Source organism: Struthio camelus, chromosome 5, assembly GCF_040807025.1.
Source record: "Struthio camelus isolate bStrCam1 chromosome 5, bStrCam1.hap1, whole genome shotgun sequence".
Classification (NCBI taxonomy): domain Eukaryota; kingdom Metazoa; phylum Chordata; class Aves; order Struthioniformes; family Struthionidae; genus Struthio; species Struthio camelus.
Window position 1 is genome coordinate 53338555 of NC_090946.1, and position 18845 is coordinate 53357399.

An 18845-nucleotide genomic window follows, 5' to 3' on the forward strand; every position below is an offset into this window, starting at 1 on the left:
CATGTTCATAAACCCATTTAAATCAGCGTTAGCTACAAGCTTCCTTAAAGTTACAACGTCTGAATGGTTTGCCGAATCTGAGTGTTACGATCGTACCATCTTTAAAAAGCACACACAGTATCAGAGTACGTTTAGCTAAAACATACTGTATGAATTCACTAAAAATTTCATGACACACTGCAGTTTACTTTTTTTTTTTTTTAATTGTGTCATTAGTTCCTAAGCTTAGACAGGATTCACAGTGTGCAGAAACTTCTTTCTCTGAGGAAAATAAACAAATAGCAAAAACCAGACAGATACACGGCAAACGTGTCAAACCTACCCAGAACAGATCAGGGAGTAAGAGTATCCCGCACTAGCTGCTGTGGCCAGTCTCCCAGTCCCTTGACCTACATCATACACGACTGTTGAGTTGATCTCCCCCAGAGCTTGCAACAGACATCACAATCCATTTCTTTTTTTTTAAGTGGCAAGTACCACAGTGTAATTTGACATCACAGAGAGAAAGGGCAACATAAACCTTTCCAGTTACAATGAACTCCATGAACTCTTCATGAGTTCTGTAAGTATACACAAGACAGTGGCTGCTGCAGACTTATTTCCCTATTAGGGCAACAGAACCCAAACTTCTTTAAGTCTAAAGAAAGCCAAAGAAACAACAAAAGCTTCAACCGAAACCAAGTATAGCTTACTTACTTGCAGTACTCATGACATTCCTTCCCAAAGTATTAGTATTGTTATCACTGCTACTTCGGCTTAAATTCATGTTGTTTGTAGCGTTGGTACGTGCAATGTTTGCCACTCTTCGTACAAAAGACTCCAGGCTTGAAGTTTCTCGAGACGAGAGGTTAGGAACGCTTGCACTGGAGCTCATCGGTGCCCCAGCAGCCAATAAAGAACTCACTGACAGTCTGTTACTTGCTGAAGAGCTTAGCGGCCGTTGGGAAGCTGCTTCTTTATTAGTCAGTTCAGAAACTGAACTAACATCCGGAGAGCTCACACTAACAATTCCCATCGATATAGCACTAGACTCCCCAGCAGTACGTATTGAATTATCAGGACCTAACTTCCTTTCTGCATTTTCATTTCCCATGTCCGCTGTTAAGGTGCTGGTGCTTGCACTGGAAGATGACCCTACTTCAGCCTGAGGCACGCTATCAGCGGAAGACAGAACAACAATTGGTTCATGGACGTCAGTGCCTGAAACTATATTTTGCTCCATTACACTTTCTGATCTCCGCTCCGTTTTGGTCGAACCCAGGCTGATGTCGCTGCTACTGGCCACGCTACACACAGAACTGCTGCTTCCTTTTCTACTTGAGGAGCCTGCAGCAGCAGTCGTCTTGTCTGGACAGTTGTTTTTCACCAAGCTGCTCCATGACTGCGTTGTGCCTGAAACAGTGGATGAAACAGGTTTGGGTGATGCCGCTGAATCAGGGTCGTACCCTGGTGCAAGCTTGAGGTCAAACTTTCCTTCTGCGCCCATACGGTAAGAGTTAGAGCCACCAGCATCCCAGGTGACATCAATCCAGCCTGGAAAGGGACAGGAGTTTGTGAGATCCAGCAGAAAGCAGACAGGAGCGTGTCAGACAGTAGCTCCACAATGTGGGATCAGCTTCTCATAAGGGCTGCATCTCTGAATTAATAAAGTTACTAAATAGTCCTCAATGCCAATTAAAAAGGAAGAGTCCTCAATCCAAACTAACCGGCATTTTTAAGATGTCGTTAAAATTAAGGTGATAAGCATGTGCCATGAATGATAAACTTCAGGGTCTGAGAATTCAGTCCATAACAATGTTTGCTCCAGGACGGAGCCTGGCATACTAGGATCTCTCAAAACATTACGATGATTAGATTCTCTAATATCAGAAATGCATATTAAAACGTATCATCATAACTTTATATAATGTCTGTGTAAGAATTATAGTTTCTTGACAGAGATTAATAAAGTTTTTCTTTGTTGGATGCTTGTGTATGATCATATCTGCACTACAGAATACATTTTATGAAATGGGTTGGTTAGTTCAAGACTTTTCGTTTTTGTAGCGTAACATGAAAGAATAAGTTTACTGATACTCAGCTTTTTCAATAATTTACAGACTCAACCAAACATTTCTTGTTTACGTGAAGAGTCTTACGGCAGTCACGTAAGGACCGCTTAAAGTAACATTTCAGGGCTGCAAAAAGAGTACGTTTCATAGAACGTCAGACCATTACACTGTGATCACAATAGCACTGGAAAGAGATGCTACTCTTCAATTTCTTTATTAAATGATAAATTAAAGTACCAGTATTTTGTAACCATTTAATGTAATAAAGCTACAACAATGAGATTAACATGTGAAATTTCACAAACTAGGACAGAAATAGGGGCAGCGTAATTCATTTTTTCTCATCTGAATAGCTAGCACAACCTCAGAGTCACCTAAAAAAATTTCTTCTAGTACTTTTATTGTATGTTAATTATAACAAAAGCTGGCATCATAACTTCAATTGATGTACACTTTCTTTAAAAATAAAATCCCTTAAGCTTAGTCATCTTCTAGAACCTTAGACAAAATCCAAACAAGATGTCAGGTCCAGATGCACCCAGGTATTTTCTTTAACAAAACAGATGAGAGCTAATTTTAAGTAAAGAATTATTTTTAGCACAGTCAGGTGCTTTTCAACCTTGTAACTATTCAAAAGTCATCACTTTTTAGACCAAAACAGAAAGTCACAGGCAATTTTCTATTTAAAAATATCACTCTGGAGAAAGAACATTTAAAAATTGGTCAAAATTTTCAGATATGATAAGTAGGCATCTCATCCCCACATAAGCAGGCTTAGATCACATTATCCTTGTATGATTTTATTCCCTCTTCAGGTACTATATCTGAGTACCGTCATGCCACTAAATGGTGGAACTCTGAAGGATGAAGTTGTGAGGCAAACCTGAGTTTTTGCCTTAATTGTATTTGCCTTTCTTATCAAATACAAAAAAGAGAAAGGTAAGTTCTACAGCACAGTTAAACAGTATGATTTTTCCTCTCTATGAGTATCTGGACAGCGTATTTTGAAAAAGCATTAAAAAAAGCTACTGATCCTGCTTTGTATAGTTCCTTTTCCTAAAATATTAATTACAAACAATTTAAAGCATGCACAACCTTTTAATACATATTATGTACTTCGAGTCGTGTTGTTGCATCATGTTCTACATGACGGCTCAAAAGTAGCTCAAGATTTGTCTAAACACGTGAAAAACCACAAAAAAGCGGGATACCATTTTTCAATGTTCTCTTTGTAAGACCACTGTGGTAGGAATAACAGTCTAACAACATAAGCTTTTTGCAGTCTGGCATCATCATTTGATGCAGGAACCTCAACCTCACCTATTCTTAAATGGGAAAGTTGTAGTGAAACAGAGGAATGAAAACACTGATTTAGTAGAATACTACTCGCCAACAACACTAAGTCTTACAAGTGATAGTATAGCTATTGATACTGTTGCATCTCGTAAGAACAAATATACCCATGATGGGGGAATTCCCTACAAGCTACACTGAACATTTTCAAAAAGAAAAAGATTCAAGGAAGTTTAAAAATGTTTCTTTTAAAGACACTGTACTGTAGACATTTCTCCATGTTAGAGATCTGACAACTCAATAAACAAGAAGAAACGTAAAAACCTGGCTAAGAGTGAACCTAGAAGTTACTGAAGATGCTTCAGAAACAAGGCGAGTCTTACGCACCCAGAAAAAAAAGTGGGGAGTGTGGAGGCAGGGAGCACGTTCAGCTGACAAGATTATCACTTCTACTGAAGCCCCTTCAATAACCTGGCCTGCTGAGCACAGACATCCCTGGCTGTTACTTTTTATGGTTTTTTTTGTTTGTTTGTTTTTTTAAATTAACAAGACAACAACCTGATCCCAATGAAGCTAGCAAGGTAAGAAAGGTACAGGACACAACAAAAGAAAAGAAAAATGTTGCAAATGCTAAGCTAGAGGAAAAGAAGAAAGGTAATTTGAGATTTTGCAGGTACAAAGCTTAATCAACTGGTTTGCAATCAATCAACTTTGCATAATTTTTTTGTCTTTTGTTACAAATGTCTAAATAACAACTTGGTGTTTTAATTAAGGAAAACTCAAAAAATATTTTTCATTTCCAGCAAGAAGGAATTCCTTTCATGCATTAAAACAGAATTTCACAAATGGACTGCAACAGAAAAGTATTTGAGCTCCTTCTCCCCAAAATATTTAAAGTTTTATCAACCGTTTCATAACTCTACAAAGAAAATACTGTTACCAAGTCCACGTTCAAAATGTAATAAAACACGAAATAATCAGGCAACATCTATTAGCAAATTCAGGTAATTCTTGCTCACCATTATGCAATTCTCCTGTAACAGTGCCTTCACCCTGTGGGCTTCCATCCTGATCTCGCCATTTCCAATCAATTCCTCTGATTACACGGGCTCCTGGAACCATGTATTTCAAAACCTGAGAACGAACTAGACGTCGCTGCCTTCGCAGATTAGCTTCAGCTTCTTTAGCAGCTTTTCCTACAAGAAACATACATTGAAATAGATGATAAATGAAATAATACATAAATGAAAAGACTGAGAAATAAAACAATATGGAATGGGGAATAATTTTGAACTTAAGTTTTCAAGCAGGTTTCATTGCAAAGTTCAATATGTTTTCTTACAGCAAGTTTTATATTACATGTTCGTTAGCACTCTAAGACACTAAGTAGGATGTACGCATTCTGTTTCTTACCCAACTGATCCTCACATACTCCATTCACAGTGCCATAAAGTTCAAATCCAGACAGAGAGAGGTAGTGTGTTTGCCCGCTGGCATTCTTTCCCATCTGTTTTATTCTGACATGTCTCCAGCCTTGTTTCTCATCCTTTGGAGGATCTAAAGGCCATGTTGCTGTAGACCTTTGAATTAATTGGGGATTGGGTTTGGGGGGGGAGGGAGGGAAAGGACACAGAAAATTTTAGTACTGACATGGACCATCTATGGATTAAGTCAGAAAACTGCCAAAAATGTAAGAAACAAAGCCTAATAGCTAAGACAAACTCTGGATGAGTGCTGGTGTTACCATTTTCTCCAAAACCACCCAAATGAAAATTAACAATGGCATTTGTGTTTTTTCATTATTATGTGATCCATACAACGAGTTTATGGGTCACTTATTTTCCAGCCCATCCTTGATAATTTAGATCACCTAGCATTCCTTTATGCAGTCGTGCATTATACCTACTACACACATAACATTAGTCTAGACTCCAATATCTTTTTAATTGAGCTCATTTTTAAAAAAAGCTGGTAAGATACACTAACATACCCTGGTTCGTTGAGACTACAGTCATCAACATGAGTATACAAAGTAGTCCAGTTCTGGCCATCCTTAGATACCTGGAAAACCCAGTTTCTGAGAGCAGATCTTCCATAACCTCGAGCATGGCGTAATGTATAAGCTGATGGTATAACCCAAAGGCCAAGATCTATGGCAAACCAAGCATTCTTATCATCATTAGTATGACAATTGAGAGCTGAACTGTCCCGGCTTAGGATGTCTTCTAAACGGCCATAAGGCAGATTTCTTCCTTCTGAAGATGTAACCACTACTAACCCATAGGCTGCTGGATTTACCCACTCATATGCAGTTCTATATTAAAAAGAGAAATGTACTGTTCAATCATTACTTACATTAAAAAAAACAGGTATCAATAACATTTGACAGTTTACTCTAAGTTGTAGATCACAGCTGAGTTTATTACAAATCAGAATAATTAGGATCATCTTAGACAATTAGATAACCCCTTTAGAGGTGATCCAAAAGTGTCACTTTACTACAGTGGCTAAAAAGCCAAAAAAAAAAAAAAAAAAAAAAACACCCCACCCAACTAACCAAACACCCCCTAGCCCAAATGAATAACAACAACAAGCTGCAACCATCCCATCCCTACCCTTTTACTTCTTAGGTAAGCATATAGCAATTCACATTTTCCTATTACTCAAATAGAACAAAAAGAAATGTAATTCTATGCATCAAGAGTAAAACCAAAAGATACCTCACATTCCTGGCAAAAAATGAAAACCCACAGCACAGACTTCATTTCACAATGAGTTTTCATTTGTTTTCCTACAGATCACAGTTTATTTGAACTCAAAATATTTTGATCTTTGAAGAAACTCACTTTGCATTTGTCCCAATCCAATAAATAATTCCATTTTCATCAAAATCATGCTGATGCCTGAATACAAATGTTTGGCCTTCACGTAGCTTTCGCACAAAAACGAATGAAGCCCGATCAAAGTCGTACCACTGCTTTGCTACCTAAATGAAAAAACAAATGAAATATTACAGACACAGAATGCAACAATTCTGTGCGAACTGCAGGTGCAGCAGGTTGCTCACCATTTTCAGGAGATACTGTTCTAGAGATTCAACGGTTGCCAGTGGCTCCATCTTTAACATTCTACCAGTTCGATCTATCAAAGATGTCTCCCCAGAAGCACGTTCCAAACGAAATCGCAAGCGTCTTGTTAATATCTAAAAGAACAGCTAAACATTAATAAAGGCTTTTTTGTTCTAAAGTTTTGTTCTAAGTTTGGCAACGTCAAGAAAAACAAGATGTTTCACTACAACACTTTTCGTGGTTTATCAAATATATTTTTATTGAGCAACTGAAGCCAATAATGGATTGAAAATCAAATATTCTTACTTAATAGAACACTGCTTTAATGGAAACTCCATATTTAATGCTTTAATAATCCCTTAGTGCTTCATTTTTTAAATTAACCTAACAATTCTTTAGTAAGAAAATATCAACAACACATTTAAGTGAATATCTGCTGAAAATTTTTATGTCTTTTCATAATTCTTTTCTTAAGCCTTGCAGATTAACAACTAAAATAATAATACAAAACATGAAAATACTTTCTAAAAATATTCAATAGCAGTAAGTGTTTTTGTTCCTTTCTGTAACTATTTTCTGGTAATGAAGAGCAAAATATTCAAAAATGCACAGGAATATTTGCACTTCGATGTCATATTACGTAAGCTTGAGGTGTGCTTTCAAATATGAGAAGCTTACACTTCACACAAACTGAACAAAAGCAGAAAATAAGATGTTTAGCTAAGTTGCAGCTTTCCATTATGAGAAGCTGCTAATCCTACAACTATCATGCATTATCAAACACACATACAGCCCCAGAGGTGATGCTTTCAACCATCATAGCCCACCCCAAGTCATCACAAATAAACATGTCTTACAACCATCTTCAACAAAATGATTTTAGATGCAGTTACATTCTAGTAGTAAGGATACTTATGCAGTGAGCATATTCCTATACGGAAAAGAGAATACTCGAGAACGGGAAAAGAACAAACACGTTGTCTCTTCAACTAGCATTTTCCCTTTATAGTATAAGAGTAAATGACAGTAGAGGAACAAGTGAATATTTAGGTTAGGTGTTGGGGAGACTGAAGAACAACAGAACTAGACAATGTTTTCTTCCAGTTCTATCCAGCTTTCACACAGATTTAGTGTATGCCATTTTTCCTGAAATTCATGCAAAACATTCAGCTGCATCAACATTATCATACGTTATTATCACTTTATATTTACCTGAAGATTATATGTAGAGCCTGGTGTATCATACAAGTGGAGAGGTAGACGTTCAATAGATTCTAACACTGCTATCAATTTCCGAATTAATGCAACTGCTGGACGACTGTGAAAGTGAATAGTTACTATATTACCACATAGTAAGGGAAAAAGATTGTACGCTATCTCAGGGAACAGTACTATTTTTGTCTGTTCGTTTTTAAATTGAGGAGACTGAGTTAACTCCATGTCTAGAGTAAGTTTGTTCGAAATGTTTCCTCAAGTTCAGACTGAAGTTATTAATACTCCTTGGCATTTGGTTCACTTCAGTTTTGCTCAATATACTTATAGGTTTCCTTTTTTTTTTTTTTTTTTTTTTTAATTAAAGGATTGGTTTTAGTCCAGATCACTTAGTTCATTCACTGTACAAAAACAGCTCTAGCAAATACCTAACTGCTATTTCTGCTGGTGTCATTTGAGTTGTCTACTTCCAGCTTTTAGTCACATGCTTATAACACAGTAAAAGAAATATTAATCTACACATAGTAAGTGATAAAACAACAATCACTTATCTCTGTCTACAGGCATACATACAACATAGTTGATTACTACAGACCAAAGTAATTTCATAACATTTTTAATTGCTAATTCAATAATAGATGCTATCTTTTCAGGATAATTTTCTATTTCATCAGAGAAAGACCAAAACTAAAAAGGGGAAAATTGTTCCTGTGTCTTTAAATTGTCCTAAGCATGCTTAACTGCTTCATAAGTACAAGGATTTTTTTTGGTTTTTTTTTTTTTTTTTTTTTTTTTACCTTTCATCATCTTCATTTTCACTGAATGCTGTTTTGAACACATTTATTCTCTCTACTAGTTGACTGCAATCTTGTTTCACATCTAAATCAATGTTCTGAGAGAAAAGAAAAAAGGTTTTTTTTAAACACAGAACAACTTATGTGTTCGCTCTTTATACTGGAAAAAATATCTGTTTAGGCTTACTGAATACCATATTTAAAATCTCTCTGCTAAAAGTCTAATGGCTGATGCCATTAAACTAGCAAGTGTTGACTTAAATATTTTTAACGGCTTACTTGAACTTGGAACTTCATTAAATAAAATCATCTATTGCAATAGCGCATATTCAATGGGTAAGACCACGAACTGGTGCAAGCCTGACTGATTTTAATAAAGACAGCAAAAAGCCACATTTATTTACAATAGATTTTTTAAATTGAGGTCTATATCTATTTTTTTTTTTTTTAAACAGGAAAAAAAGCTTTTTTTCAGAAGCTTGTGGTCTGTAAACTCACGTTATTTAAAACTGTAAGCAAGGATTGTACTAAGCCACTACTACACATTTCATACGGAGAAATAGTGTTCTCATCCTTCAATAGTACAATTAAATCTTCCAAAGCAGTCTTCATTAAATCTCTCCAAGTATTTTCTCCCTCAATGCACTGGAAGACAAAAAGATAATGACAGTGAAACACGGTAACAGTTTTGCTAGTTGCTTCATTTGAAAAGTAATGTCCTGATCAAGTATGCAACCAGTAGTTACATGCATTAAAGAAATACCCATTTCACAGATCTGTTGCAACCTTCCTTTACACCATGACATGGACTAGTCTGAATGTTACACAATTTTCACTCACATCATAAATTAAAGGAGATTACTTACCTGTCTGTTTGTATGAAGTTCCCACGAGGATTCTAACTGTGTTGCTATGTTCCTCAGCGTTACAACTACTCCTCGAGGCATACTTTCAACAGCTTTAAAATGATCATCATATAAATCTCTTGCCATAGTGCGTACCTACAAATGGATTTTTGTAATGAGAAGTCATACTGTACTTCATATATAAAGACTATTCTCCAGGCATTCTTTATGATTCTAGGAACTTCATATTTTTTCAAAGTCCACGACAACAGACAAACAAACATGGAAGAAGAACACAAATTATCATAAAAGACATCATGAAATTCAAAGGGTTGTCAAAGGGTAGGAGTACAGGAGAAATTAACAGAAATGCACAGACAATCTTGCTAAAACTTGCAAAACCTAAGCCTACCATTAAACGAATTGCAGCAGAAGGGCAGCAGAACAGATAGGGCTCTTAATCTGTAAATCTGTATCTTTAAAACTGCATCAGAGATCTGGAAATCTTTTCAGCTATAGATTAAAATTAAGTTTTTGTTATATGGTTTCTGAATGATTATTCACGTTTCGTAAACCAGTTCACACAAGAATTCATTAGGCGACTTTATGCTTAGAATTATTGTCTATGTAGCATGCTGCACACAGGATACAGACTTTATAAACTGAGTTCTCAGTAAACATTTTGCTTTTAAAAAATTTTTCTCAAGAATCTTTGCTTGGTATTATCATGTGCCCCAATATAAGGGATCTCTCTCCAACTTGGGAGCTACATAGCACTGCCTTCCTTTTATCATTCAATTATCCTCATTCAGATAGTTTTTTGATTTTCAATTCAGTTTCACGTTTCCTCAAATGCAAGTTTCCTATGTAATGCAGATTTTTGAAACAGATCATGTTAGCTGTGTTGTAGAAACTGTTAGAGAGATCAAGGCTGAGGCTTGAGTTTTTGGCATCAGTTGACCATAGAACGAAACGCTACTATGTTTTTGTGTAAAAAGCTTAAGCCTTGATTTCTTATCTCCTATTCCTTCTCTCAAGTCTGAGAAAAAGAGCATTTTAGAATAGAAATCTAAAATGAGGGATTTTACACATTTTGCTCTACTACAACTTCTACAATACTGGAACTGTCTGTTCCAGCTCACCTCCATCCCCTTGTCCATCACTACTACATCCAGCTCAAAATTAGCATCCAAACGTAGAGAATATAAAGTAACACATGCCTCTGATATGACTGTGGAACACATGTTCACAGATAGCCTGGAACAACTACATCATTTTATTGGCAATGTTATTTAGCTGCTGTTTAAGGACGTAAGCAAGACAAAAGATAAAAAGGTAAAAAGAAAAGTCTTATCTAGCCTACGTCATTTCAGATGCTTATAGGGTTTCCCTTCAGACCTGCAGGTTACGTTTACAATGACATTGATAAAATATTTTGTTTTATTTATTCTTAGGGAAGTAAGTTTAATATTTGGAACATAAGACTAAAATATAGATATGTTATTTACAGATCATCAATATCCTGCTCATGACATCTCTAATAACAATTACCAGAACATTCAAAATGGTTTAATTCACAGTCCTTGGCTGTAACAGAAACATTGGATTAATTAGGAAAAAAAATGGTTAGGGAAGATCAACAACTGAGTAACTTGATCTCAACTCTAAATCAACTCAAATCTTCCATCAATTCGGAACGAGAAAAGGAACAAGTTTTGAAAGAAACATGAAGTACGTGTCTCAAGCACTTCTAGAATAAACATTCACAGGAGATAAGTACGTTGATCATAATATCTTTTCTTTTTGTGTAAAAGAAGAAAAAATAACAGAATTATTCAAATGTGGGCCAGGAAAATTGGATTTTGTGTGTCGCTGTTTGTAAAGTAAAATTGGTTTTCCTTTAGAAGAGCATATTTTTGTAAGACTGACGAATAAAAGAAGTTGCAAAGTACTCTGAGTGAAATTTCCTCCTTTAGAACTTAACATGAAATTGTATATAGCTCAAATCAGATTTGATTCCTTTAACAGGAAGATAAATCCCCGTAAGCATGTGAAACGAAACAAATTCAATATCTAAGTACAAAATCCACAGAGGCTGCCCAACCTTTTGCTTTGTTTTCTCCAGTTTAGATTTTAGTTTTCTTCCTCTTTTGCCAGTCCATCCAGTCACAAATTCTGACCCTGCAAAGTATTTTAAAAAGTCATTCTCCCAGATTCCAAAAACAAATGAAAAAAAAAATCACACACCCCCCACCGAACTACCTCACATACACTTGCCCCTACCTGCACATTACACACATCTACATACTTACCCAAAGATGTTTCAGCTGTAAACGAATGTTTTGTTCCTCTATTAGATTCAAAAACAAAGCCTGGCAGATCCTCTTTCAGTATTGTAGCTTGCTGACCATCTGAATTGTGAATAGCAATCTCTCCTTCCTTTAAGCAGGTGAGCGACCAGTTTCCCACAGTAAGTTTAGCTGGCCCGGGTGCTGATAAAATTGGCTGACTTGTGGTAGATGGCTTCACTTGACTTCGAGCTCTTTGCAGCTTCTCAAGGAATTCACTCCTACTTTCTATTTAAAAAGGAACATACATACACACATATATGTGCGTGTATGTATATATATATACATACACACACACTTTTTTTTTTCCCCTAACAATTGATTTCAATTATCATATTTCAAGCTCCCCCCCCCCACCCCCAGGAGCAAAATGACTGAGTATATTCAATGCAAAATTAAGTTTGAAATTAAGGGTCTTAAAATACCCTAAACTTCTTCCCACTACAGTTAGGCACTTCCAGCAGTGATTTCTTCTACAGTCACATTGAAAAGGACGCTGCAACTCTTTCTGAACGGTGCTGTTGACAGATGTATTAATCCAACTTTACATTTAAAATGAAGAGAAATGAAACAGATCTACAGTACAGTCGTGCAAAATAATTATCTCGTTATTGCCAAGGTGAACTGTTCTCATAAATGTTTCAGAAATAGGAGATTAAATGAACACTCCACCAGGAAAACAGCAATCACGACTTCAAAGTTTAAAAAAAAGTGGAGAAAGATGTCCAAGCCATGTAAAAGCAGGAAAAAAAAAGTCACAAAACTTTGGAGTCTGATGACCACCAGCATGTGGTAAAAGCAGATTTCAGCTGAGATGACTATTCGCTCAGATTAGCTACCATATAAAAACATTTTTAGTGCCTTTAAGCTGTGTTAAAACTTTCACTCATCTCCTTTCTAAAAATTCTACATTCACTTCAGAGAAAGGGAGAAAGCCACAATTATGTAATTTAACACAGTTAAGTCATACTAATTCAGTAGGTTATTATCATGCAGATGCTCCTATTCCTTTTTTCAGTAACTATTTTCAGGCCCTCTGTATCTCAGACAGAAACGTGAAATAAATCCAATGGCACCATATAAGGACTGACAAAAAGCAAATATTTATATGGAGATAGCATTTAACAGATAACAAAAGGATCGTATTCCTTTTTTTTGGTACGGAGGTAGCCTAGCTTGAAAGTACTTGAAATAACTGTTTCAGTTTTATTTAAATTACATTTTGATATTGTAATAATTAGAAGACTGTATAGTGTTTCAAATGCTGAGTAACATAATGCCAGAAATTGATGAGTTCATAATTTAAAAAAAAAGTAGAAATTTCCATATAAAATAAAAATGCAATAACTCATTAATGTACAGATTGTCTCTGCTTCAAAGTTAAGCAGGATCCTCATCTTTCAGCATAGTGATCTCATAAATATCTCACAACTTATTTTGTAGGGCATATGCATATAAAATTGCTGTTTTCCTCTTGCTGCAACGACTTGTGCTCTATATTTTTAGATTTTGCCATTTTTAATTTTGTATAATACAAAAAACAAATAATCTCTGTATACCCTTTTGAGGCATAAGATGCTTTCCTTTATTGCTTAAAATTCTTAATATCCAGAGAGGAGGTTTATGAAAAGAATGTTGAGATTTTACATGCAAAGTTTAACTTTGGCTAATGAAACCTTTTTGAATTTCCACAGTTATATTTTTACATATTTACTATGCAACATGCCATATTGAAAGTTCAAAGACTGCACATAATTTGGAATAATTTCAGGCTCCCTTACACTGAAATTTCAGACTTGCTTAAAGCTTCAGAATTACCATAAAATTTCAATTTTTGCATTGAATTTTTACTTTTTTCTAAAAATTCAAACAAGTATTAAGCTAGTGTGGAGAGGGGTGAGGACAGACCTTTTAAAAACGTTCATAGTATATATACAGCTCTCCCAACAGTTTTCATTCTGTGATTCGCACTAATGAGTTCAACAGCTACAACCCTCTCTACATTCTTGCCACTCAGTAAGTTGCTAAAACGTATACCATAAGCTTATCAGCAATGATTTAGAACAGCAGAACGTATATTATAGTTCAGGACTTAAAACACAGATAATACTCTGAATCCATTCTGTACTGTAGTACGTTTTTTTTTCCTGGGATGGCCACTAGAAAGTACTTTTAATGACTGGGGTGAAAAAATTAAGTCTGCATGAAAAAAAATCAAAACAAAACAAAGTTAATACCCTTTTACTGGCAAGGTGTTTACTTAATACTTAATTCACCAAGGAAGTCAAGTTATGGTCACATGCTATCTGATGAAAAGCATCACAGTTAACTGACCACCTTCCACCTGTTTACATCCTTTACTATTTAGAAAGCCAATTCCTGCAAAACAAAAGAGCTCCAATCAAATTATATAAACAAATGGAATAGTCTCAAAACTTAACTTGGACTTAAACCGAGAAGAAACTACCTGAACTATCGGATCCTCCTTCAGGGCTGCCACTGGAATACATCGTGGCCAGTTTCCCATCCAAGATAAATCTGAACCATCCATTACTACCATTAGAAAGCTCCAGGGCTGCAGCATCGCTCCAGATATACAGGCAGTCCCTTCCCCTAATGATTGACCAGTCTCTCCAGTGATATGGTTTACCCTGTTGCAGTTCTTTAGCGTCCTCCTGTGGTTCATCCTCCTGTAACGAAATTGTATTAAGAAAAAAAACCATGAGGAATACAGGAATGGTAAAAAGGTTTGAAGGGAGAAAAATTTACTCCAACCAGAAGTATAAGAAATAAGCTTTCGTGTCTATAAAATGCATCTTGAAAAGCATTCGTCGACAGAATACTTGAAATACAGCATTCCCTTTCAGATACAGATTTAGCTACCTGACAATAACAGCCTACCATACGAGACATCCAACTCTGTTCAAAAGTGATCTTATAAGAACACTGAGAAAGTAGAAACTTCAGTGCTAACAATTATTTCAATATCCTCATCATTTGTTTTACTTAACTGAATAGTTAGAAGTATCTGAGCGGTCAGTAATAGGGCTGCTGGAAGTTGCTAAATAACTTTGATATGCATTTCAAAACTTTTCATCATGTAGAAAATATTTCTGGTTTTGTATTTTTAATATATTCTCTAGCAAGGTTTAAAAACACCGGAAATTATTTGATACATGCACATTGAAAAAGAGGCACTCCACTGAGAAGGGATTCATTCTGTTTAGCAGTTGGTTTTGAAACGCTGGACAAATACAAATGTCATAATCCAGTTGACCACAGGTAAGTACTTACGGATAGCAAAATCGGCAGTGCTAACAATGTGCTAACAGGAACTTTTGTTTCTAAGTTTTGTAACTTCAAAGACAATTAAACAAGAGGCATACAACAAGCATTGTTTAAATTTCCTATCCATCTAGCTAACGACCTGTAAGACATTTTCATAATACTGAAAATTGCATTAAAACCCATCATTTTACAAGGGGAAAAAATTACCTAGTAATTGTATACTCACTTTTTCAGGTTTAGACTCCTCTTCATTCTCATCATCAGAAGATGGTCCCGCCAAAGTTGACACTTTACTAATTACACCAAGCCTAGCCAGTTGGTCTAGAAAAAGATCACCACCTTTATCCACCAAATCCCTTATGATTTGCAAGGCTAGCAGGTGACCATCATCATCATCCTGTAATAAATTGGTATGGAAAGGAAACAATAAAGCAGAGATCCGTTTACTTGAAATCATCTTGACATGCTGAACTTCATACCTCATCACAGACAGATGCTATAAACACACTAAGGTAATAAATATGTGGAATCAATGAGCATAAACCCTTTCTTCCACTGGCTTCATAAGATGACACAATTTTCTTTTTTCCTACCTCTTGATCAAGAACTGTAGCTGTTATCTCAACCAATATCGTGGGCAGATTGTGGCCAGCATCAGAATCACAAACTTCCTTTAGCAGTGCTTCAGAACAAAAATGTATCATTTTTCTAATAAGGGCAAGACTTGCTTTCCTTAAAAAGAAGTTATAGAAAGAAGATTCTTACAAAAATAAAGCACGCAGCAATCAAAGCAACAAAAAGGTTCAAGTTAAAACCGCTTTTGCACACCATTTATGCAGGTATACAAAAACATAACTTTGAGAGGCGTTCCAGTTCTGGTTATCAGATAGGAAGTCTCAGATTAGTTCAAAAAAACTATTCAACTACTGCTCTTTTTGATTCTACAGTATTACAAGTCTAATAGTATATTTAATATCTTTTTCTCTCTTCAAATCTTTTCTCTACAAACCTATTCTACATTCTGCCTTCATCCACTGTCTTCATCATGCCATTTCACTTCTGAGTTATACAGGCTTCACGCCTCTCCCAGGTATCTTACTCAACCTTCCACTTCTTTCCTATACTTCCAGTGTTTTGGTCACATCCCTAGAATTTCGAAGTCTAAAATTACTACCGGATCATGCAGCCATGTCACAGTAAAAACTAGAATTTGTTTGGAAGCCAATTACTTGTGCATGGTTAAAACAGAATTTTTATTTGGATGACATTGTAAAAAAAAAACCACAATTTAGTCTGATTCCGGAAAAAAAACTTGAAAATATGGAGAATCTGCTACTTTTGGTAGTCTGCAACAACAGTTAGTCATGCACAAATTGTTAACACTGATCCATCTGAAGTGGCCCAGCTTCAGCTTCCTACTATCAGCTCTTGTGCTTCTCTCTCCACTGAAGGGCACTTTTGTATCTTGTACTTTCACCGCTGAAGGCACTTACACACTGGGAGCACTAGTACAAGATTAAGCAAATGTTACGTTGTGAGGCTGAAAGGTCATACACAATTTACCCCAACGATTATGCCCTTTTAAAGTATCAAATTAGATCAAATTCTTTTAATTCTCTCAGTAAGGGGCATCTTCTCCAGATGTACAGCTCTCTGTACATCCTCTCCATTTTCTTCCCACAGTGTTTGAAAACATATTCACACCAAATCTAGTACTAGCACATCCCCTTAACCTATACTACATATAAAGTTACCTCCAGTTCCATATCCTAGGACTCTATTCGCCATGTCTCCCACAATGCCATGTTCAGTTTTTTTACTCCATGTGTGTTCTAAATTATTTACCGCTGCCTTTATTCAAAGCCTCAAGAGGTTTTGAATTTTATTGTCCCCTTCACCTCTTCTTCCATTACAACTAGCACAAACTGTAGCACAAATTGTGCAAGCCCTTTCTATATTTTCCCTTTTCCTTCCATACTCCATATCCCATTTGCTTCCCACTCTGGTCAAAATTCGGTCTAAAAATGCTTTTAGAATTTGCATGTTGAACATTGTCGTCAAAGTGCTGAAATCTCCTTCTGACAACTTACTTTCAGGCTCAGCTCCACCTTTAATTCATCTCATTGATTACCACTCACTAATTCAATTTAAGCTTTTAAGAAGCCTTCTAAAACCTTTTAAGATAGCTTTTTTCCAGCCTTTCCGATTTTGCAATGTGTGTAGCTAGGTAACGCTTCAGTATTTTCTCTCAAATTAGTTCTTCCATTATTGTGGCTGCAAACAGCTGTGACCAAATACACAGTATCTGAAAGTTCAAGGTACAGTCAGAGTATGCATCTCTGCCAATTTTGGCTAACCATATTTCTTTGAATGCTACTTAAAATACTAAGTAAAAAACAGATTTATCTTCACTTGCAATGCTTTCCAAAGCACCATTTCTATTCAAACAGAAAAACGTTTAATTGTTAGAGTGAACAGAGCTTCCTCTTAAACAGGTTTCAGTATTTTAAAAGACACTTTCTCAATTTTCAGATATGATAATTTTTACTGAAAAAAAAAATCTACCTTGGTAATTTTAATATAGTGTCTGAAAAAATTCAAAATATACAGAGAAACTGTCTATTGTAACTAACTCTTACCTTATTGAAGGCAGCATAGTTTGTTGAAATGTTTGTGCAAACACAGGCAATAGTCTTTTCAAGTATATTGGTGCCATTTCTGGATCTCCTTTGGGTTCGTTACATTCTTCCTCATCTTTGTTTGCATCTTTCTTTTTCTTTTCATCCCCTTTATTAACAGGACACATCCAGTCCCCTATAAAAATATTTTTGTTAAACGTTCAACAACAAACAAATCTCCCAATAAAGGAAAGAGTTCTCTTTACTAACATCTAGGAACCTAAACTGAAATAGGCATTCCTGTAATGAAAGATTTGCACAGGAAAGATGGTTGATAATAAGCACCAAAGACCGCTCATATGAAAATTTGGAAGTACTTAAAATAAACATGAAGGGACGGCCATCTCTGGCTCCCGTGCTACAAAAGCCTCATGGATTGACAAAGCGCAGTTCCCATGTTGAAAGAACGGACGCCAGAGAAGCTACTACAGCTGATAGCCTCTGAATGCACAGGAAAATGCCGGTTTAGCACCATTCTGCAACTGAAAAGCAGGACCACTGGCACTGCTATTGTGTCTACCCAGCAGTTTCTTCTGGAATTCCTCGTCCCTTAATACCTTACAAAACATGAAGGTTTTGATAGGTACTTTAACGGTAAGGAAGACTGACCACACAGTACTGCGTTTTTTCTTGAACCAGAGTAAAATTCTAAAACCAATTCAGCTACAAGCACTTCTACTAGCTAAGGGCATGAATTAAAAACTGCACTCACCTGGAGACTGAAGAATAGCTACTACTTCACTATGCCCCCTTTCACGAGCTTTGTCTAATGGAGTTTTCCCATCTTCATCTCTCAAATCAGGGTTTGCACCATGTCGCAAGAGCGTCTGAGAACATTTTTTTTTAAGGGAAAAAATATATATATATTCTTTACCTCCAAAGTAGTAAACCTGTTTTTCCATATAGCTCTTCTACAGTTTTCTCATACTTGCACACAAAGTTAGAATGTTATCTGCTTTTTACACCTTTAGAGCTAATATAAACCTACTTTTATCCATATTATTGACCTGCGTAACCTGCATTGTGATAAACCCTGTAAAGGATGTGTAAATACTTGAAAATATATAAGCTAAACATACTGCATCAGAAAAGCTTTTCTGCACAGTAAGGCAAAAAGTCACCACGCAAGTCTTTCTAGCACATTACAGAAGTTTGCATCATACCTTTGCTACTTGAGGTCTTCCAAAACATGCTGCATAATGTAAGGAGGATGACCTCTGACCTCTGTTAACATCAGCACCTCTTTCACAGAGAAATTCTACCTGTTA

General features: G+C 36.0%; 1 protein-coding gene across 6 annotated transcripts in view; it reads right to left on the minus strand.

Annotated features, from left to right (window-relative positions):
- HECTD1 (HECT domain E3 ubiquitin protein ligase 1) overlaps positions 1-18845 on the minus strand; it is a 66011-nt gene that overhangs the window by 22232 nt on the left and 24934 nt on the right. For 3 of the 6 annotated variants that reach the window (XM_068946403.1, XM_068946405.1, XM_068946402.1), the window contains 18 exons: positions 18741-18839; positions 18290-18404; positions 17539-17713; positions 15493-15631; positions 15126-15296; positions 14079-14301; positions 11576-11839; positions 11368-11444; positions 9285-9419; positions 8917-9063; positions 8422-8516; positions 7625-7730; positions 6412-6546; positions 6191-6330; positions 5335-5658; positions 4758-4924; positions 4364-4540; positions 697-1392 (listed from right to left, as the gene is read on the minus strand). In XM_068946403.1, the coding sequence (XP_068802504.1) occupies positions 697-1392; positions 4364-4540; positions 4758-4924; positions 5335-5658; positions 6191-6330; positions 6412-6546; positions 7625-7730; positions 8422-8516; positions 8917-9063; positions 9285-9419; positions 11368-11444; positions 11576-11839; positions 14079-14301; positions 15126-15296; positions 15493-15631; positions 17539-17713; positions 18290-18404; positions 18741-18839 (3385 nt within the window). Of the gene's footprint in view, positions 1-696; positions 1534-4363; positions 4541-4757; positions 4925-5334; positions 5659-6190; positions 6331-6411; positions 6547-7624; positions 7731-8421; positions 8517-8916; positions 9064-9284; positions 9420-11367; positions 11445-11575; positions 11840-14078; positions 14302-15125; positions 15297-15492; positions 15632-17538; positions 17714-18289; positions 18405-18740; positions 18840-18845 lie in introns of all 6 variants that reach the window. The other 3 variants (XM_068946401.1, XM_068946404.1, XM_068946400.1) reach the window with 1 other exon arrangement.